Source organism: Meriones unguiculatus, chromosome 7 (genome assembly GCF_030254825.1).
Source record: "Meriones unguiculatus strain TT.TT164.6M chromosome 7, Bangor_MerUng_6.1, whole genome shotgun sequence".
Classification (NCBI taxonomy): Eukaryota; Metazoa; Chordata; class Mammalia; order Rodentia; family Muridae; genus Meriones; species Meriones unguiculatus.
Window position 1 is genome coordinate 8,302,752 of NC_083355.1, and position 22,788 is coordinate 8,325,539.

General features: G+C 50.3%; 1 protein-coding gene across 2 annotated transcripts in view; it reads left to right on the forward strand.

Moving 5' to 3' along the window:
* Nucleotides 1-22,788, forward strand: part of Sdk2 (sidekick cell adhesion molecule 2) — a 271,968-nt gene that overhangs the window by 210,592 nt on the left and 38,588 nt on the right. For both annotated transcript variants that reach the window (XM_060386445.1, XM_021634998.2), the window contains exons 19-33: nt 4,651-4,846; nt 5,012-5,110; nt 5,481-5,672; nt 8,051-8,172; nt 8,717-8,826; nt 8,916-9,066; nt 11,195-11,432; nt 12,655-12,770; nt 13,391-13,580; nt 14,962-15,060; nt 17,000-17,194; nt 18,457-18,658; nt 19,921-20,024; nt 20,513-20,583; nt 21,860-21,995. In XM_060386445.1, coding sequence (XP_060242428.1) covers nt 4,651-4,846; nt 5,012-5,110; nt 5,481-5,672; nt 8,051-8,172; nt 8,717-8,826; nt 8,916-9,066; nt 11,195-11,432; nt 12,655-12,770; nt 13,391-13,580; nt 14,962-15,060; nt 17,000-17,194; nt 18,457-18,658; nt 19,921-20,024; nt 20,513-20,583; nt 21,860-21,995 — 2,221 coding nt within the window. The remainder of the gene's footprint in view (nt 1-4,650; nt 4,847-5,011; nt 5,111-5,480; nt 5,673-8,050; nt 8,173-8,716; nt 8,827-8,915; nt 9,067-11,194; nt 11,433-12,654; nt 12,771-13,390; nt 13,581-14,961; nt 15,061-16,999; nt 17,195-18,456; nt 18,659-19,920; nt 20,025-20,512; nt 20,584-21,859; nt 21,996-22,788) is intronic.

Here is a 22,788-nt window from a genome sequence, read left to right on the forward strand (position 1 = left end):
TGCCCCTGCTTCTCCCAGCCCTCAGCCCATCCTGGGGAACTCGCTGAAGTCAATCCCAGGTGGTTCATGGCATCATCCATAAGTGTTCTTGTAGAGAAAGATTCTCTACAAGCTCTCTCTGTTAAAAACAACCATGCCTAAAACTGTCAAGCATCACATCATTACACATCCTGCCGGCCTTCGTTTTTCCTCCCAGCCCATTCTTGCTGCTGGCAGGTTATGTGCTCCTAGATGTAGATTAAGCCCACACAGTTGCTGGGGGCAGGGGGTTGAGTTTAAAGCCCCCACTGATCCTAATGTCTCACCTCCTCTCCCTCCGCCCTCTCGACTTCTTTGGTAAAGGAACTTAGTCATTCATCCAGTGAATTTTCCACAGGCCTGATTTAGCTGATTGCCTCCCTATGGGGTCATTTTACACATCCCTCTGAGTACTGTATCTGCAGTAAATTGGAGTGTAGAGCCAGTGGCCGATTGGATTCAAATTTGTTTGATCACTTTTTTTTTTTTCCATGGAGGTGTGAGTCCCTAAATGGTGCGTGTGTTGCCATCAGAAGGTGCCAAGTTTGTCTCTTTAATTGTGATCCTGGTAGCCATGGACAGCCTTGTAGGGTTTTGATTTTAATATCAGTTGTAAAAGGAAGGCGGAAAATTTCTTCTTGATTAGCTGAAATGCCTTCAGGAAGGAAGAAAGAAGGGGGAAAGAGGAAGAAAGGGAGGGAGGGGGGAGGAAGGAGGGAAGAAAGTCAACAGGCAGGCAGGAAGATGATGTTTCTCTTTGTCCATTTTCTCCCATCTGAATTCTGCATTCATTAGGAAAAATTAAGAACTCCATTCTTCCCACAGCTTCTCAATTCTCAGCATTATAAAGTGGTTCCCTATCATCTTCCAAGATGACAATTAAGTTTGGGCTGGAGAAGATGTCTTTGACTCCATTTTTCTTTTAGTAATGTCGTTATGTACTTAAGGATTTTTAAACACATTTCTCTGTGATTATTATCCTTATTATTGCCAAATAATCACTGGTCCCTTCAACTTGGCTCCTGAGTCTTTTTCAGCATGGTCCCGGGAGTCTCTGATGGCTGCTTGCCTGGCTGGGATGACAAGACCCTTCAAGTTATATAAACATACATAAAATGTACATACAAATTCTGCCAGGGCTGGCAGTGCAGGCCTGTAATCCCAGCCATGTGGGAGGCTGAGACAGAAAACCCACAGGGTCCAAGACTGCCTGAGCTACAGCGTGAGTTGAAGGCCACCCTAGTTTGCTTTCTGTTGCTGTGATAAAGACCAGGACCAAAAGCAACTTCAGGAGGAAAGGCTTTATTTGGCTTATAAATTCTCTTCACAGTCCATCATTGAGGGAAACCAGGGCAAGAACTGGAGCCAATCTGATGGAGGCATTTTCTTAATTGAGCTTCCTTCTTCCAGATGACCCAGCTTGTGCCAAGTGACAAAACACACACACACACACAAACCTAGAACAAGACCACACTAAGTGACTCAGTGAGACCCTGTCTCAAAATAAAAAGTAAAGAGAAAGCTTAGTGATGCCCCTGGGGTCAAATCCTAACCCCTCCTGTGGGGGGAATCTCTTCACTGTACTTGGGGTCAGATAGTTTCCCAAGGAACTCTAGGTCCCTGGAGATAGAAATAATAGTAAGATACTGTAATGTGACTACTAGGAATGTTTCTTGCTCCAATGATAGCATCATTCTTAGACTCTTAATTCACAGGAAGAAGATTTTCTTAAATCAAATGCACACCAATGTGTCTGCCTAGCATGCAGGAAGCTCTGGGGCCCATCTCACAATACCACATAGATAAGTCATGTTAATGCCTGTAATCCTTACAATCGGGTGACGGAGGTAGTAAGCAAGCCAGAAGTTCAAGGTTACCCTTGGCTACATAGCAAGTTCAAGGACAACCTAGGCTGCATAAAACCCTACCTCTTTAAAAAAAAAAAAAAAAGTATGTGTGTGATAATTTCTATTCAACATCTAGATAAGTTTTCTCGTAAACCCGTTGGTCTCTTGTTTGTTTGTATCTTTTTTTGTCCACACTAAAAATCCAGTACTTGCACAGATTCTTGGTTCCACCAACTTGTCCCACAGATACAAAACAGTTTCAGAACCAACAACCTCAAATCATCATCTTTCATGGTGTTGGGGTAAAACCCAGGAGGGTCACACTTCATACAGCGCTGCTATGACATCTTTTGAATAGTTTCCCTTGCTGTAATTTTTCCACAGCTCAATATCCTATTAGGTTCATTGGCTTCCTATTGGTTTTGTTTTTTAGGAATGGATTATGTAATTTAATTTTATCCTATAATTGTGTATAATATTTACATGGTTTCAAAGTCAAATCAACACGACAAGTTTTGGGGACTCAGCTTTGATCTGGGGAAATGATTCGCTTGTCATGCAAGCACCTGAGTCTGTGACCCACATTGACAAGCTGGACATGGTTGCCCCTCACATCCCGAATCTCAGCATAGCCCTTCCAGGAAGAAGGGAGGCAGAACAAAGGGACCCACCAGGAGCTGGCAGGCCAGCCAGCCTGGCAAACACAACAGTGAACAACAGGAGAGACTGTCTTAAGCAAAGAAGGCGAGGATGGACACCCAAGGCTGTCTTCTCAGCTTCACACGTGCACGTTAGCACACGCAAGCCCATACTCTCAATTGTGCACATATACACACAGAAAAGAAGGAAGGAAGGAAGGAAGGGAGGGAGGGAGGGAGGGAGGGAGGGAGGGAAGGAGGAAGAAAGGAAGGAAGGAAGAAAGGAAAGAAGGAAAGAAGGAAGGAAGGGAAGAAGGATGGAAGGCTGGCCAGCTTGACTCTGTGCTATGAATTCATCAGTTGATTAATTGATTCTATAAGAGCACGTATTAGTAAGTATCCTCTCAATGACTGGGCCTACCAGCCAGGAACAGAGGCTTCAACATGTGAGCCCTTCGGCAGGAAGATAAGGATCCTTTCTATCCTAACCATAACACTCAGAAATCTGGGATGCTTTGTCACCCAACAGTTCCACACCCCAGAGGATGTATCTTGTTCAAAGCACTCTTGGGATGATGTGGCCCTGCCGCCATTTTGGGTCTCAAGGGTGAAGCTAGAGGGAATAGTTAATATGGCTGGTCCTCAGAATCACACTCCCCTTGCCCTGTGCACAGCCCATGGGTCATTTTTTTGTGCACAAGACCCAGTGATACTATTTTAAGATATCTTTAAAAAAAAAATGTTTTTCCTTTACTTTGTTTAAAATGATAGTGATTGTAATTAGCTTAAGCCCAATAAAGTAATATTTACCCAAATTTTACACTTGCTGAGAACACACCATACAATTAATTCCAACAGCATAATTAATTCAAATTTACATTAATTAAATTAAATTAAAACATTAAACTCATTTCTTCATCTACTCCAAGGAAGTTGGGCAATTTAATTGCTATGAAACAAGATAACTAAAATAAAGAGGATATTTAACATACTTATTAAATGCCACTTAGTATTTCTGATTAGTATTTTTAGGGTCTAATTAGTGTCTAATTAACTTGCTATAGGCTATCTTTTCACAATACCAATTAAATTTCAAAACATCCTTTATAAACATCCGGCCCTGAAAAGGAAAAGATTAAGCATTGTTATGGGCGCGAGTTAATCAGGAGACATTGGCATGGTATTGTTTTATATCTATAAATACCCATGCTTATTAAAGCTCTTCAAGTGTAGCTTTTCACCATTAATTGCTATTTAATCAACTTCAAATAAATGAGGAAATCTCTGGGACCAGCTGCCATTGTTGGAGACAGATGAAGGGCCCAGAAAACAAGAGCAGGAGGTAAGAGTGCAGGAGAGGAGGAGGGGTGGGGGCAGGATGAGGAGACAGAGGCAAGCAGGCGAGCTATCAAAGGGTGGAGAGAAAGTACAAAGGGAGATGAGAGAGAAAGTGATAGGGTCCAGGTGGAATCTCTTGCCATGCTCCACCTCTGGGTAAGATGTAAGATTGGCAACCTGACCTGGAACAATTGTGAGATAATAGCAATTGACATATTGACATAGCTGTGATATCTGCCCTTGGAGAAACACCTCCTCCCCCGCCCCGCCCCCGCCCTGCCTCATGGGAAAACTAGCCAGTAGGAAAACAGAGGTAGCAATTCCAGATCCTCAGCTTCCCCTAGCCGTGTGATAGAGTGCAAGTGGCTTGGCCTTTTTGTCTCCATTTCCTTGTCTGTGCACTAAAGGGGTGACTTCATGGATGTGAGCCCCATGTGGTCTCCCAGGGCTCCAGGCTTAGAAGAACTCCACCTTGGTGAAACACTCTACTGTAATCACTTTGAAGGAATTTTTTGAACTAAAGGGCCTCTAGTTTGGGTTCTGTGCCCAGTCCTCAGAGCTTGGTAAAATGCCTCTCCTGTGGGATAGCTGGGAGAAAGGGGTGCCAGGTTCCTGTGGGAGGCACCCACTACTGTGTCTCACCTAGAGTCAGAGCATCAGAATGAACACAGGCGTGACCTAGATCCAGCATCCCTCCGACTTGTCTCTGTCTTCCCTGAGAGCAGGGCCCACAGGGACAGTGTCCATTGGTCTCACCTGTTACAACAGAGCTTCAATTTTTCTAGAACATTTTTCTGGTTTCTCCTCAGCTGATTGCCTGGGAGCCAACTCAAGAAGAGGAGGTTACCATGGTGACTGCCAGGCCCAACTTTCAAGACAGCATCCATGTGGGCTTCGTGTCCGGTCTGAAAAAATTCACAGAGTACTTCACCTCAGTGCTGTGCTTCACCACACCGGGCGATGGGCCTCGAAGCAGCCCCCAGCTGGTGCGCACCCATGAGGACGGTAGGTGGCATGGGCCTCCACTCTACCCCCAGCTCTACTCCCATCCACCAACCCAGGCCCTTGGGAAGTCCCTGGGCGTCCTGGAACACAGCAACCATCCCACATAGGGTGGCCATGCTCCGACTCTAATGGGCACTGGTGGGTGGGGGACCCTTTCGGGAACAGTTCCTGGGCCCGTGGGACACCTGAGCTTCAATGACATCCTGGACACCTCGCTGAAGGTCAGCTGGCAAGAGCCTGGAGAAAAGAATGGCATCCTGACAGGTAGGTGCAGTGATGTTCCTGCCACGGGTGGGACAGTTGAGGGATGGGATTATCAGCTAGTCTGTCCCCTGCCTGCAGCCAGCTCCCATCCAGACCTCCCAACTGAGCCACACTCTCAGCTTTGCACTCTCATCAGCAGCATGTCTCAGGACCCCTGCCTTAGCTCTGTAGGACTGCTCTCTCCCTGCAATCCCTGCCCACAAGGAACATCCTACTGAGACTCCACTGGGGCCCTGGACATGACACCAGCAGCACCTGGTTTGAGGTGAATCAAACCTCAAAGCTAGGGCAGGAGTGAGAATTGGAACAAGGGTCCAGGTCAACACACACTCTCAACCCAGCTTATACTACCACCGTGGACTGTTGCCAGGGTACCGGATCTCCTGGGAAGAGTACAACAGAACCAATACCCGTGTGACCCACTACTTGCCCAACGTAACCCTGGAGTACCGAGTCACAGGCCTCACCGCACTCACCACCTACACTATCGAGGTGGCCGCTATGACCTCCAAAGGCCAGGGCCAGGTGTCAGCCTCCACCATCTCCTCCGGTGTTCCTCCAGGTGCGTGCCTCCCATTAGGACTCCTGTCTCTGCTCTGCTAAGCGGCACTCATTTTGGAGAGGACTCTGTCTACCTGGTTGGTTGGTTGGTTGGTTGGTTGGTTGGTTGGTTGGTGTTTGGTAACTGGTATGTTGCTGGTATGTTGGTGGTTGTTTTGTTGGTTGGTTTGATTGGTTGGTGGGTAGATGGGTGGGGAGTAGGTTGGTTGGTTGGTGGCCTAGTTGGTTGGTTGTTTGGTGAGTTGGTAGTTGGTTGGTTGGTTGGTTGGTGGTTGGTTAATAGGTTGGCTGGTTGGTAGTTAGTAGTTGTTTGGTTATTTGGTGGTTGATAGGATGGCTGGTTGGTTGGTTGGTAGCTGGTTGGTAGGTTGGTGTGTTGGTGACTTGGTGGTTGGTTGGTTGGTGGGTTGGTTGATTAGTGAGTGGGTGGGTGGTTGTTGGTTGATTGGTAGGTGGTTAGTTAACTGGTTAGTTGGTTGGTTGGTTTTAGGTTTACTTTTTATTTAGGGTCTCATTCTGTGGCTAGACTGCCCTTGAACTCACAGCAGTCCTGTTATACTGCCTCCTGAGTAACTGGGATTACAAACATGAGACGCTGCACCAAGGCCCCTGTCTGTTTTGGGACAAAGTCTCACCATGAACTCATGTTGGCCTCAAACTTTGCCATACCCCTGCCTCAGACTTCCCAGTGCTAGGGGTACCAGTGTGAACCACAATACATACCATTGGAGGAGTTTTATCTTGGGGTAATGTTGATTTTCTTCCCACATCGTTCTCTCCTGACCTGTGGGCCTGTGGGCCCAGGGGCCTTCCCAGAGCTGACTTGGATCCCTTGACCTCAGATCCCAGGTGAATAACTATATGGATCACCATCTCTCTCCCACAGTCCTGAGCACAGTAAAGAGCAGCCCACCCTCTCTCACTTGCCCTGTCGTCCCTGCTCTCTACTCTTTATCCCACAGCAGGATCTCTGCCAAAATTCAAAGGGAGAATCTTCACTGTCCACACTGGACTGCAGCCCAGAGACAGACTCCACGTAGGGTGGTCAGATACAATGGGAATAGTCCCAGTCACAAGCACAAACACTAAGCAGGTCAGGCATCACCTCTGTGGCTCAGTTTCACCATATCTGTACACATACAGAGTTGAACCAGATCACCACGTGGTCCTCTCCAGATTAGGAAGGCTGTGCCTGGATGACCCAGGCAGACTGCCCGGACCCACCCACTGAGATAGACACCTCAGGCTCCTTCAACCCCTACTGACAATATGTATTAGTAATGCTGGTACCTATCTATATGGGACTTCCGGGGCCTAAAACTACAGGCTTTCTAGGCCACCTCACTGCACTTCCCTGCTATGTGGGGTCATTACCATCACCGTTATTCTGAGACATAAAAAGACATATACTTAGACGCTTAATAGCTTCCCTTGATAATGCCTGACACAAGCAACGTAAAGAGGGGAGGGTTTTTTTTGGCTCGCAATTCAAGGGTACAACCATCGTGGTGTGAAAGTCACTTCAGAAGGGGCTCATAGATGGTCACATTGCATCTGGAAACAGAGAGATAAAGAGAGAGAGACTGGTGGTTAGCTCCATCTCTCCTTTTTCCTCAGTTCAGACCTCAATCCATGGAATAGCGCCATCTGCGCTTAGGCTGTGTTTTCCCACCCCAGCCCAACCCGGAAATTCCCTCAGGTATATGCCCAGAGACTCATCTCCTAGAGGATCCTAAACCCTGTCAACTTAACTGTCACATTTGCTCAGAGATACAGTCTGGAATGGTAGAGTTAGATTCAAACTGACATTTGGATGGTTTGTTTACATTTGTTTTGTTGGTTGGCTGGGTTTTCGATACAGGGTCTCACTGTATAGTCTATGATGACCTTGACTCATTATGTAGCCAAGGCTAGCTTCAAACATACTATAGAATCTGCGTTTTCAGTCCATCCTAAGCCCCGAGAACTCCTGAGTCCCTGGTTGGAAAAGAGAAGCTGCCTCCTGTCTGTCCCCACCCCACCCTCCTCACCTCACCAGCCATTGCTGGCTCTGGGCACTGGAGGGTCATGTGGATGGAGGACAGTTCTGACCTGGATACTTGTGCTGAGCCTAGCTTGGTTTGTGCAGCTTTGTGGGTACTGTGCTTATTGCCAAAGCTTTGAGAAAGCCCCTGACACACAGCTCCAGGGGGTTCTCTGCCCTCAGATCTGTTGCAGCGTCTCAGTATGAATGTGGTGCCTGTATGACATAGAATCCCTGTCATTGCCAATAGATAGGCCTTGGCTGTGCTTCTCCTAGGATGGCCCCCTCCCTGCCACAGAGTCCTATTCCAGGGGGAAACCCCCTCTTACTCTGTCTACCCTTCTCTCCCTTCTCAGAGCTCCCAGGGGCCCCCACCAACCTGGGCATTTCCAACATTGGCCCAAGATCCGTGACCTTGCAATTCAGGCCTGGCTACGATGGGAAGACATCCATCTCCCGCTGGGTAGTGGAGGCTCAGGTAAAGTCTGCAAGGGGGGACCCAGATAGCATCCCAGACAGCCTCAAGCGGCCCTGTGAACAGCCTGTAAGGTAGCAGTTCTCAACCAGGGGGTCACGACCCCCATGGAGTCTCATATAGGATATCCTGCACATCAGATACTTACATTACGATTCCTAACAGTGGCAAAATTACGGTTAAGAAGTAGCAACACAATTTTATTTTATGTTGGGGGTGGGGTATCACCACACCATGAGGAACTGTATGAAAGGGTCACAGCATTAGGAAAGTTGAGAACCACTTCTTCGGGCAAGGGGGGTTCACGGAAGCTCAGGTTCCTGGTAGATCAGCTGGTCTTGAGTCAGGCCTAAAGTTGTGTTTTGATCCAGCCTGCTTCGAGGTCCTAATGCAGAGGACTCAGGGCCACCCTGCAGTCAGTCGTGGCTGTTAGACTAAGACGTTCCCTGGGCGGGGCTGACGCCTACCAGCTGGGACTCAGCTGGTGCATCTCGGGGGCGTGGAAAGTTGTGGAAAGCTGGACAGCTGGACGGGTTCCCTTCTCCAGGTGGGCGTGGTCGGGGAGGGAGAGGAATGGTTGCTGATCTACCAACTCAGCAATGAGCCTGATGCCCGCTCCATGGAGGTACCAGACCTCAACCCCTTCACCTACTACAGGTAAGGCACAGGCAGGAGGAGGCCGGGGTGGGGAGTGGGGAGGTGGCAACCTCCTCTGGACCTGGCTCAGTCCCTCTATCCCACCCCAGCTTCCGAATGCGCCAAGTGAATATCGTCGGCACCAGCCCGCCCAGCCAGCCTTCTAGAAAGATCCAGACCCTCCAGGCACCCCCAGACATGGCGCCGGCTAACGTGACTCTGCGCACAGCCAGTGAGACCAGCTTGTGGCTCCGATGGATGGTGAGGCTCCCTCGGTGGTGGTGGGATGGGACCTTCGCAGAACTGTGATAACCCATTCAAAGTACAATCATCAGGAGCCTAGTTCAATCCCAGCACCAACCTAAAAAGGCCAGGCATGTTAGCTAGCTCATGCTTGTAATCTCAGTGCTTGAGAGGCAGAGACAGGAGGATTGCTGGGCTCTATGGCCAGCCAGCCTTGCCTAGTGAGAGAGCCTGTCTCAAAAAATAAAGAAATGCAGTGTAAGCTGGTTGTGGCAGCACACACCTTTCATCCCAACCTCAGGATTAAAGGTATGCATCTCGCTGAGTTTGAGGCCAGCCTGGTCTACATAGCGAGTTCCAGACCAGCCATGGATACCTAGTAAGACCTGTCTCAAAGTAACAAAAAAATACAATAGAAAAATGTGGCATACGCTTTTAATCCCACACTTGGGAGGCAGAGGCAGGCGGATCTCTGTGAGTTCGAGGCCAGCCTGGTCTATAAAGTGAGTCCAGGACAGCCAGGGCTCTGTTATATAGAGAGGAGATAAAGTCCTGGAGAGGACAGGAGCTCCACAAGGACAGCAACAGATCCAAGAAGTCTGGGCACAGAGGTCTTTTCTGAAACTGATACTCCAGCCAAGGGCCACTCATGGAGATGGCCTGGAACCCTTGCACAGAGGTAGCCTATGGCAGTTCAGTATCCAAGTGGCCTCCATAGTAATAGGGACAGGGACTGTCTCTGACATGAACTGATTGGTCTGCTCTCTGATCACCTCCTCCTGAGGGGGGAACAGCCTTACCAGGCCACAAAAGAAGACCATGCACCCTCTCCTGATGAGACCTGATAGACTAGAATCAGAGGGAAGGGGAGGAGGACCTCCCTTTTCAGTGGACTGGGAAAGGGACATGGATGGGGAAGAGTGAGGGTGAGATTGGGAGGGGAGGGCGGAGGGAGGTATAGGAGGGATACAAAGTGAATAAACTGTAATTAATAAAAATAATTTTAAAAAAACATTAAAAAAGGGCAAAGTGGCCTCTACACACACACACACACACACACACACACACACATTTACTCCTTAATTGTCTCTGAATGTTTCCAAATGTAAAAGTTTGAATGATTACTGGGGTGAGGGGGGTGAGGGGAGTCAGCGGCTGTGCCACGCAGCTGCCTGGCTTGTAATGGTGCATGGCCCATTACCTCTCCTTAGCTGGTAGGGGACTCATATGCCAGGCCCATCTCAGCCTCTTGGGCCCATCCATTTCTGTCTTAATGATCTCTAGCTCATGTCAGTAAGTGTCTGTAGAGGGACGTGGAATGGAGAGAAGGGTGAGGGGGTGACAGGGAGCCTACAAGGAATTGGATAAAGTGGGTTAAAAAGTGGTACACTATGGATTATGGACATTTGGAGACCTGGGAAGGCAGGATGGAGGGAGGAAGCTGTAGGCACACCAGCTTCAGAGGAGGAACGGGCCCCAGATTCTTAGCTGATGTCTGTTCCAGGCCGAAGGCCCACCTCCACCACCTTCTAGCACTGCCAGATTTATCCATCATTGGAGCAGTAAGCAGGACCCCTCCTGCTGAGCTCTATGAACCAGGAAAAGAATCTGCCTTTTCTCTGTGGAGAGACCTTATCCAGTAAGAGAAAGATGAAATTTAGCAGGAGAGACTAAGGTTTGCTGGACAGCAGGACTTCCTGACAGTGATGGGCATCCTATGCATGTAAGGATGGCATCATCCCAGCCTCCTTCCTCCGAAAGGCAGCATGAGCAGAGACCAGGTTGGAGGCAATTAACCATGGGTTGACAGCCTGAGGAAGGGGGTTAAACAGGAATCCAGCCAGAGCTAAAGGGCCCTGCTCATCAGCATACTGGGCAGACAGATTTTGAGCCTGCTGTAAAGGACCAGCCTCCAGGCAAGGAAGGTCATAGGTCAGCCACATGTATGATGAAGGCAAATGTTGCTTCTTCTGGAAGTCCAATGTGTGGAGGGATGAGGCACAGGGGGACAGTGTTACTTGATCAAGTCCCACTTGGGGATAGCACTGCTTTTGGTCACCGGCTGCCCAACTGGTGGATGGGAAAGAGGGAACGTCGAGTGCCCTCCCTCCTGGCCCCTCATCTCTCTGCCCCTGCCTCACCCCAGCCTCTCCCAGAAATGGAATACAATGGTAACCCTGAGTCCGTGGGCTACAAGATCAAGTACAGCCGGTCCGACGGCCATGGCAAGACACTGAGCCACATGGTACAAGACAGAGTGGAGCGAGAGTACACCATCGAGGATCTGGAGGAGTGGACAGAGTACCGTGTCCAGGTCCAGGCCTTCAACGCCATCGGGAGCGGGCCCTGGAGCCAGGCGGTGGTGGGCAGGACCCGGGAGTCAGGTACCACGGCCCCTCCTCCCCTGGGACTACCCAAGAGCAAGCCATGCCGCAGCCATTTCTACAGATAGCTTAAGCAGCAAGTCCTGTGCTCCCCACATGGCAGAGCACCCTGCCACACCCCTGGGTCCCTCAGGACTGCTCCTCCCCTGTGACATTCTCCACTCTAGGGAGTCTATGGGGTAGTTGAGCAATACTAGCTCTCCAAACACCCCACCCCACTCTGCTTCCCACACTCAGCTTTAACCCCAACAGCCAGTAGAGGGGTTTGATCTCAGAACATTCCAGAAACAAAAACCTACCTCTCCTAGGAGCCTAGAAGGGGACCTTCATTCCTAAAATATGCCCTGATCCACAGGCAGCCCTCATCTGTCCAATTTGTGCTACACTGCCTGGGGAGGGGGGAGTGAGTGTGTGTGTGTGTGTGTGTGTGTGTGTGTGTGTGTGTGTGTGTGTGTGTGTGTTGGCTGGCTGGAACTGCAAGGTCATCCAAAATTATTCTGGAAGCAGAGTAGGCTAAATTCCTGAGTTCAAGGCCAGCTAAGCTACATCGTGAGACCTTGTCTTAAAAACATGTGAGGGTAGACAGCGAGATGGCTCAACCAGGAAAGACACTTGTCATATGAGCCTGGTGGTAAAAAGAGAACCAGCTAAATCTGAGGTTATCCTCTGCCCTGCATTTATACACGCCTTCACGCCCACCACAGGTACACACAAAATAACAGTAACAATAATAAGAACCAATAAAATAAGGTTATGCTGAGCAGATAAAAATGAGGGAAGCAGGGCTGAAAATGTAATTCACTTCCTAGAGTACTTGCCTAGGGTGCCCTAGATCGCATCTCCAGCATAAACTAGATGCGGTGATTGAAACCTCTCATCCCAGCACTTGAGAGGTAGAGGGGATCAGAAGTTCAAGATCATTCCTGACAACATAGCGAATTCAAAACCAGCCTGGGGTACATGAGACCCTGTCTTATCCCTCACATCCCCAGAAGAGAAAAAGGGAGGAAAAGCTGACCCCAGAAACCTTGTCTGCAACATCTCTAAACCATCCTAGGATCATCTGCTGCTGTGGTCTGCCTCTAGTATCTTTTCTCCCACCGAGCTGGCAACATGGAGCCGGCTCTCTGGTTGGCCTCCACATCCTTGCTCCACTTCCCACAGCCCACCATGGGGTCGTCTTTGGGTCTTTAATTTTCCTCTTCACCCCTGTCTCCCACAGTCCCATCCTCTGGCCCCACCAATGTGTCGGCGCTGGCCACTACCTCCAGCAGCATGCTGGTCCGATGGAGTGAGATCCCAGAGGCAGATCGCAACGGCCTGGTGCTGGGCTACAAGGTGGGTATTGGGATCAAAAGGGGGGGGGGGGCTGTAGCATCTTCCTCAGGCCACTACCCCAAGATTTCCTGTCTTTATCTTTTTTTCCCCCTGGGTCTCCCTCTGCCTCACAGATGCCTAGCTTCCCATCCACCAGTCACCACAGCAACCAGGAAGTCCTCTCTTAGGGGTAGGGAGACAGCCAATGAGTGATGAGGGGGTCTTTCAAGCTGATCCCCTTTTTCAGGAGGTTGAGCTGGGAGGCCCTGAGCCTTGCCCTCAGCCCTAAGGGAGCCAGTCTGGTTTCTGTTATCTTCTAGAATCCCTTTCCAAACCGTTCTGGGCCGTGTGGTCACGTGACCATATATGTGAACATGTGGACATGTGGCCTAGCCCTCGCCTGAAAGGTGAGAATCATAGACTAGTGTGACACCTCTGTCACAATCACACTGCAGCCTTAAGCAGGCCTTCAGGGACTTCCAGCTGAGAAGCTGGGTCTACCCTTGTGTCTTACGCCTTCCAAGAACAGTAGCTTTGCAGATGACCCTTTGGGGCCAAGCCTTTCCCAGCGCACCTGCCCCAGAAGGAGGCTGGCAGGGTCAGACCAGTGCTGAGGCCCTTGTCTGTCTTGGCAACTGTAGGTGAGGTATAAGGAGAAGGACTCAGACTCTCAGCCCCGGTTCTGGCTGGTAGAAGGCAACTCATCTCGCAGTGCCCAGCTCACAGGCCTGGGCAAGTATGTGCTCTACGAGGTCCAGGTTCTGGCCTTCACACGTATCGGTGACGGCAGCCCCAGCCACCCTCCCATTCTGGAGCGGACACTAGATGATGGTAAGTCCACATCCCAGTGAACCCAGAGGGTCCACCCCTCATCCTGCCCTCAAGCCCTGCCTCACAATGATCCCCAGTCTCAGCCTTTTTCTGTGAAAAATGGAGCCACCAGAGGCAACCAGCCCAGGGCAAGAGGATGCTATTCATAGCCAATAAGGGAAAGGGGGAGGAAAGGACCAGGTGAGGACAGTCGGATATCTGACTCCATCTGACTCCATGGTACCTCTGTAGGACAAGTAAATAGTACAAAGATTTGGTATTAGTTTGTTATTTTTGTTTTTGTTTTTGTTTTGTTTCACCTGGGGCAAGACTGCTTTGAGCAAAATCTGTGAGAGAGCAAAAGTCTAACTACTACCAGGGCATGCATGAGCCTCCTGGTCCTGTTTGCAAAACAGTGACACCAGCAGAGCTCTGAATACAGTTGAATCCCAGTCTCAGACTGACAGTTCTCTACCCCTCCGTTCTCCCACACACAGCAGAATGGCCTGCCCAAGCACAAACATTTGCAAGGCCCAGACAAGTGCGGAAGGAAGCCCCGGTACCGTATGTCTGTATATTCTAACTATAAATCAAGCTAATGAGCTGTTAAATTAAATATGTTCTATCCTCCTGCCTTGACAAATATACCCACATGACGACCTAGAAGGCCAAGTTCGAGTTTACACATCTCATCTCCTTGACATTCTGGGCTGGAATGAAGCGTCACAGGAGGCGTGCCCCCCTCCCCTGCCAGCAGATCCCTCACCGTGTCCCCATCTCACCCTGACCTCCCATCCACACCATTTTGGGCTCCAGCCACAGCTTCACTTTGTCCATCTCCAAGACACATAGGAGATGGAGCTGGGGAACAAGGCCACACAGAGTCTGAGGGTACCCTTGGGCCTCTCCTAGGCTTCCAAATGCCAGGAGTCCAGAGCTGGGTGCGGAGAGAGAATACCTGCAGGTTCAGGGTGAGCATTTTCCAACCCGTCACAGCTACCTCAGGAGGAGGGAGACAAGGCTGGGGTCTGGAAAGCCCTGGGTGAAGTCCTGGCCGAGGTCCCAGATCATCCCAACACAGATTTTAAAACCAAGAACACACACCTGCCCACTCCGAAAGCCCGAGCATGGACACATGGAGCTCAAGGACGCTGGGATCTTGGGCCCTCCCCAAATAGCTAAGGCCTGTCTGAGGGGTGCACATATCTCATCTCACCTTCCTGGTCCTGTAAAATGACCCCGATTCTGAGGTAGATACTCTTTTGTGATCATTTGCTAGGAGGTATTAACTACACAGGGATTCGATGAACTAATGGATGTCCCTTCCCTCACTGCTCAGCCCAGCCTGGACTGGGTTTGGGACAAAACAGCAGCCTCACCCTCTTGCTTCTGTTTCCCCTAGTACCAGGCCCACCCATGGGCATCCTGTTTCCAGAGGTGAGAACTACATCTGTGCGGCTCATCTGGCAGCCCCCCGCAGCCCCAAATGGTATCATTCTGGGTAAGTCCTCACCCTTTTCTGAATCCCTTCCTAGGAAGGGAAGAGGAGGTGGCAAGATGGGTAAGAAAAGCAGAGATAGGACAGGCCCAGGAAGTATCCTTAGGCCCCGAAAAATAGGATCTGATGAGTCAGTCATGGTGTCCACACTTATTACCTCAACACTTGAGAGGTGGAGGCAAGAGGGTAGGGAGTTCAAGGCCATCCTCTGCTCCCAGCAAACTCAAGGCCAGCCTGGGTTACATGAGGCCTTGTATATTAGTAACAAAACACCATGACAAAAAGCAAAGAGTTTATTTGAGTTTACAGTTCCAGAGGGATAAGAGTCTATCATGGAGGGGAAGAAGCAAGTGGCAGGATGGTGACAAAAGTAGGAGGCTGAGTGATCACATCTTTAACAGAAAGCAGAAAGAATGAACTGGAAGAAGGATGAAGCTATATAATCTCAAAGTCCATCCCTAGTGACATACTTCCTCCAGCAAGGCCATAAGTCCTAAGCATCCCCAAATAGTATCACTACCTGGGGACCAAGTGTTCAAATCCCTGAGCTTATAGGAGACAATTATTCATTCAAACTACCATACCTTGTATTGAAAGAAAGAAAGAAAGAAAGAAAGAAAGAAAGAAAGAAAGGAGGGAGGGAGGGAGGGAGGGAGGGAGGGAGGGAGGGAGGGAGGGAGGGAGGGAAGAAAGAGAGAGAGAGAAAGAAAGAAAGAAAGAAAGAAAGAAAGAAAGAAAGAAAGAAAGAAAGAAAGAAAGAAAGAAATCTGAAGAGCCAAGAGTAGTTTAGTCCCATTGTATAGTCCCAGAAAGACAGAGGGTTTGTGGAAAATTTGAGTCCAGATTGCTCAACATAGCAAGTTCAAGCCCAGCTAGGTGTTCAAAGCAGGACCTTCTCTCAAAGTGACAATGGTGGTGGTGGTGAAGATGATGATGATGATGAGGGTGATGGAGATGGAGATGATGGTCGTGATGGTGATCATGGTGATGATGTTGGTAATGGTGACGGTGATGATGATGATGGTGGTAATGGTGGTGATATTATCTTGGTGATCATAATATCTTGGCCTTCATCCGCATTTCTTTTCCTGTTGCTGTGATAAAATACTCCAGCAAAAGCAACTTAAGGGAGAGAGGACTTCTTTGAGACGCAATTCCAGGCTAGAGCCCATCACCGGCAGGAAAGCCACAGCATGAGGAGCTTGAGGAGCTAGTCACACCACATTCACTGTCAAGGGCAGAGCCCTGAACCAGTGAACGCTGTTCAGCAACTCCCCAACCCATACAGCCCAGGATCCCCACTCACAGAATGGCCATGTGTGCAATCAAGACAGGTCTTCCTAAATCAGAAGATGTCACCACGACAATCCCTCAAAAATATGCCCACAGGCCTGCCTCCTAGGTGAAGAGTTGTCAAGGATACTGACCATCAGTCTTGGTTTTCCTGCTCTAAATTTTTGCCCATCACAGTATTTGCAGGAGAGCAAGGCCAAGGTTTAGATCTCTTAAGAACTATGTGTTCATTCTCTTTATCTTCTCAATACTTCCAGCCTGTCCTTTGTCAGATGCCTAGCTAGTAAACTTTGGCCAAGCAAGATTCACTCAACATGCTCACATTCATACAGGCACACACATGTACAAACACATACATACACACACACACAACGTGTATAAGAATTCAACCAAAGCTTCTCCCTCCCCACACTGCCATAGCACCAGCCCTTCAGTTCTAGGCCAGTCGGACAGCCTAGACAGGAGACCTATTATTATTATTATTATTATTATTATTATTATTTATTACATTTTTAAACACAGCCAAGCAAGAACCAGGGAGGCATAATGGCACATGCTGCTGTAGCCACATAGAGATGAATCCATTTACAGAGTCCTGGGCCTGTTTGCTCTGCTGTCCATCATTGCCCTTTGCCTTTCTTCCCCATAGCCTACCAGATCACACACAGGCTCAACGCCACCACAGCCAACACCGCCACAGTGGAGGTCCTAGCGCCCAGTGCCCGCCAGTATATGGCCACAGGCCTCAAACCGGAGTCTGTCTACCTATTCCGCATCACAGCCCAGACCCGCAAAGGCTGGGGAGAGGCTGCTGAGGCTTTGGTGGTGACCACAGAGAAGAGAGGTGAGTACCCGTGGGGCTGGGGAGGCCTGGGAACTGAAGAGGACCTCTGGAGCCCACCCAGAGGCTTAGCACTGTCCTAGTTGGTGACTGGAATAAGCAGTGAGGAACCACATTGCTTTAGTCTACACTAGAGAATGGACTCCAGTTGGGGTCAAGGTCAGCGAGGGCTCAGGCCATCTCACAGTGCTGAACCAGGGTTTCCTAGGATCCTACTCTGCTCCAGGTTCCTAAAGGACAGGCAGAGGCTGAGGCATACCTCAATTGAAAGAGTGCTTGCCTGACATGCATGAAGCTGTGGGTTCAAGTCCAGCACTGCAGAATCAGATGTGATGCACACCTGTAATCCTAGCCATTGGGAGTCCAAGCAGGAAGATCAGAAGATCAAGGTCATCCTTAGCTATGTAGCAAGTTTGAGGCCAGCCTAGGATATGCAAGATTCTATTAAAATAAAAATAAATGATACTAAAGAGATACTTGATGATCATCCTCCATCCTCTAGTCCCCTTCATATCCCTATCCTTGACCAGCTGGGCTAGCTCTGGGCTAGGTCCTGGAGTCTGATCTGCCCACTGCCTCACTACCCTGAGTGAGACCTTGACTGAAAGTGGGTTCCCTAAATACAAGCCTGAAACCCCAGAAGGGCTAAAGGCGATCTGTTAGAAAATGTCATGGGGTGGAGGCAGTAAGATAGTGAATTTCCTCCAAGGGCCTCTTTGCTGTTAGGAAATATGGGGCAACATCTGGATACATCTGGGTGCTCTAGGTGGAGGAACGTGCTCCTGACATTGATTGGGGGTGAGGGAGGGCTCCACAAAGGTTTCCACAGTCATAAAGTAACCCTACCACAAAGCAACATCAAGTCCAAGGCCTAGAGTACTGAGACTTTGGAAGCCTGTCATCTAGGGTAGGAAAATAGCTAATGAAGGAGGGAAGTGGAGCAGGGGATGATGGGAATGAACTCCCACAGGGAAGCATGGCCCCACTCCTCTCAGTCAGGCAAAATGTAGGAGCCATCTCCATGATGAGCAAAAGCAAAAGGGTCAGTAGCCAGGGGCTGCTCTAAGAGGCATGACTCTCTAGGCACCTAGGGCTTTGGAAGCTAAGCAGAAACCATGGAAGGCCCAGAAACACCGAAGTGAGAAAGAGAGGAAGTGTCTGCCCCCAGTTCAGGACGCCATCTCCCTGCCCTTGAGAAAGGACAGCCTCCACCACCACCCAGTAGTACCACCATTGTCTCACCTATTCCCCACCCTTCCTCCCAGACCGCCCACAGCCCCCTAGCAAGCCTGTGGTGCAGCAGGAAGATGTGAAAGCTCGAAGCGTGCTGCTGAGCTGGGAGCCAGGCAGCGATGGGCTCTCCCCCGTACGCTACTACACCATCCAGACCCGGGAACTGCCCAGCGGCAGGTGGGCACTGCACTCCGCCTCCGTGAACCACAATGCCTCTGCCTTCACTGTGGACAGGTAAGGTGGGGTCCACGCCTGGGTCTCTGCTCCCTCCTCTACTGGAGACAGCACCTCGCCTGCTCCTTGCAGGAGGGAGGGGGGCTTCTGGGAGCACCTTCAGCTGATCACCCACTTCTTCCTCAGCTCACAGCACCAGCCACACTCACCCCTTTCAGCTCTCTCCCCACCTCTGGAAATCCCATTGGGGTTGCCTCTTACCTATCTGTGGAGCCTAGCCAAGCCCCCTTAGCAAAGCACTTGCCATCTTCCATTAGCGATTCTCCCAGCAGTCCATGTCCTCCTCCCATCTTTAATACGGGCCTGAAGCACCTCTCCAAAACTCTGGCCTCAGTCTAATTCCCCAGTGGTTGTATTTTTCACATTCCCGTCGACGTGACCTGGAACTTGAGCAAGCCTTTTCTCCCCCTTCCCCAGCCCTGTAAATCAAGAAGAAAGACGTTTGTTGGATAGAAAATGAGGCTCACAGAGATCATTTTCCTTTCTCTCCGGGGAACCTTGCCCCCCCACCCCCACAAAAAAATTCTCTAACTCCTGGAAAAGAGGTGCAGCTTACAGGGTAGCAAGCATGTAATTGTGTGGAGAGGAGAGGAAAGTGTGAATGTTTTTGTGGCCCCCAAAGCATGGGTAAACATGAGTTTGGAGATGTGTGGCTTACCATTACAGTGACATGATGCAGCCTAAGCAGGGATGAGGTGGGGCCTGGGCTGAGCACTCAGGATCTCAGGGTCTGTCCGAGTGTGACCCCTTCCAAAGCCTCCACGTTTCCACCTGTGTGTGTGACGTACGCCAGCACCCATGCCCCCTTTCATCCCTGGCTCCCCTCTTCCAGCAGAGATAGACGAGACCCCATGATACAGGTGTGGAACTGGGTCTGGAGGGACACTGTGTCAGTCAGACTTGTCCTCACGGTGACAGACTCCTGGAGGAAGTGGGAAGGATTTGTCTGGGAACACGGCCTTAGAGCTTTCAGCCCCAGGCCAGCTAGGTCTCTTGTTTTGGGCAAGTGAAAGGATGGTGGGGCAGAGTCTCATGGTGGCCAGGAAACAGAACTAGGGGACATCAGATAGCTGTGCGTGTCCCAGTGGTGTGCTTCCTCCACCAAGGCCCCACTTCCTCAAGTTCCCCGTTCCGCAAAACAATCGCACCAACTGGGACCCATGTCTTCAACACATGAGCCTGGGGCGGGGGGGGGATTGTTCACACACGAATCCTAGTTGACACGTTGTTCACTGCCCTCGCCACCCCCATTCCCTCCACAGACTCAAACCCTTCACATCCTACAAGTTCCGAGTGAAGGCGACCAATGACATCGGGGACAGCGAATTCAGTGAAGAGTCAGAATCGCTGACCACCCTGCAGGCCGGTCGGTGCCACCTCCCTGCTTGAGCCTCTTGCTTTTGGCCCTGGTTGCTTCCCTGGGCATGAAGGGTTCTTCTGTGGGAGGGGCCCGTGAGGGTGAGAGATGACTCAGTAGGCCTGCTAGGCCTGTCTGCCTCCAGGCCAGAATGCCCAGAGGTTTGGGACAAACAGTATTTTGCCCATGGCTCAGGGTTCTAAACCCAGCCTGGAATATGAGTTCATTTTTTTCTCTGACATTCCTCCAGCTAGCAGGAAGTGTGACTAGATGCCCACCCTAACCCTGCACCTAACAACAACCTGAGTTCTATAGGTTTGAGGAACTCCAAGACCCTTACTTCACCCTGGCTGTTTGTTCTGAGGAAATTGGATTAATGGGTGTCCAGGATAACTTAAGCAGGACCAACCTAGCCAACCAGCATCGGCAGGATCTGGTCACTGTGTGTTTCTGTGTGGTGCTGACCCCAGCGTCCACTCCTCTGCCTCTCTCCACAGCCCCAGATGAGGCACCCACCATCCTGTCAGTGACCCCTCATACCACCACCTCTGTGCTAATCCGATGGCAGGTAAGGCTAGGTAGACAGGGTGGGTTCACTTCCAAAGACTCAAATAAGCTCTTGGCTGGGACCAGAAAACCCACCAGTCCCCACCCTGGCTGCTTCTGCCTCTGTTCTATGTCCCAAGAGCAGAAGGCAAGCTGTGGGAGATCAAAATGTGTGCAAGGCCCAGAGCACTAGATACACGTGGTCATGGGTCACTAATCCTGTCACCGAGCTCAAGTGACAGGGTTAGTTTCATGCCTCCAGAACTGTCGAATCTATATGCAGAAAAGCACCTGGGGGCTCTGAGGACTCCCCAAGGCTCCATAAAGCCCAGACCCAGAGGTCAGTGGCAGGCTTCCCAGTAGAGACCCATGACCATTATTATGAGAGGAATCAATCCCCCTGTCCAGATAGTCTCTCGCAGCTGCCTGCTCTGTGGTGAGAACTGTTTACCAGGATGCCCATGCATTCGCTGGAGGCCAGACTCGGGCTCAGTGTGTCACCCACAGAGGCCCCCAAAAAAGGCTAGTGCCTGTCCCTACTTCTCAGGATCTGAGGATCTGGCAATCCTTGTACAGCTGAGGCCTGCGATCCCCGAGGGGACACCCCCTCAGTAGAAATGACCTGGCAGCCACATATGAGCCAGGGAGGCTGGAGCAGATGAGATACCCTGACAAAAGAGCCAGGCAATGGCCACAGCAGCCAAGGAAGCAATTACAGAGCTAATAAAAAGGCTGAACCATTTCATCAAATTTCTTAAAAGAGGTATCATAAAGAAAATAGTTTCCACTTGGCAAAAAGCCCATCTCTCCAGCTCAGCCAAGGACAGGGGCAAAACAAAGGAGGAGAGAGAGGCCACACACAGGGCATGCACATCCTTGTACAAGCTGTCATGTAGGCAGAGGGCTCAGCTCATGGGAGACACCAGGAAGTGCTAGAGGCAACAGCCCGGGGAGGCCAGATGTGGCTCACAGGGTTCCTGGACAAGCAATGGCTGCTGACTCCAGAGATGTGCTTTCAGGTCTTATCACTGCTGTGTGACCATGGTCAGGTACCTTAGTTTCTCTGGGTGTGTTTCCTGCACTGCAGAAAGGGGGATTGTGCGGTTGATTCCTGCCCTTCTCCACCTCTAAGAGACTGTTAACAGCCTCCTTGGAAAAGCCAGAAGCTATCCCGGTTTCCTTTTCTGGCTGGGACACGGCCCCTGCTCTGTGGCTGTGGGAGGTGTGATGAGCAGAGAGAGTGGAGTAAGGTGAGCAATAGTAAGGCCCCTCCCCATGTTTCACCCTCATACCTGTAGCCTCCGCCTGAGGACAAGATCAATGGCATCCTCCTGGGCTTTCGAATCCGGTACCGGGAGCTGCTCTATGAAGGGCTCAGGGGCTTCACTCTACGAGGCATCAACAACCCGGGGGCCAAGTGGGCTGAGCTCACCTGTGAGTAGCACTCCTAAGGCCTTAGGGAGGGTGAGGGTAGGCATGCCCACCTCCCTGCTCTGAAGCTCCCAACTTCCTTCAGTCTGCTAACCTGCAACCCTGCCTCACTCCTTTTTGTGTTCCTCTCCTTACCCCATTCATTTACTTGCTGAGCATTTACTGAGCATCTTCTATATACTCCAAGATACTCTGGGCACACCAGTGGTTCAGCAGACAGGGTCCCTGAACTCTTGGGTCAGTCTGATGGAGGAAGAATCAGGCATTCAATAACTAAACCCTGATGTAGATGTCAAGGGTCATTGACACACGGTGGGAGAATGTTCCAGAAGAGTTCCAAAGGGCTCTCTTGATATGGAAGGTTAGGCAGGCAAATGTGCGGAGGGGGGAGCCACCAGCTTAGAAAGACCATTGGCCTCCACATCTAGACCCCCACCCAGAACTACAGTCAAGACCCCCTCCTATTCCCCAGGAAGCCACCACCCAGACCTTATGGCCAAAGAAGCCAGCCTTCAAGTATAGAAGCAGAGAAAAGGAGGACATTCAGGTGGAAATTCCAGGGAGAGAGGATTCTGGGAAAGGCATGATCAAGAGAAGTGTGTGAGTGGACTTTGGGTTTGTAGGAGATAATGGGAGCATAGAGGTGATGGCCTGGCTATAGGAGGTATGAGGGGTACAGAGGCAAGTAGTCTGTGGTGTTAACATAGCAAAAGAGCAGGAGGCTGAGCCAAGGATGCAGCCTGGGTATGCCATGAATGTGGATTCCACAGGGTTCCATGTCTGTTCCAGGAAGGAA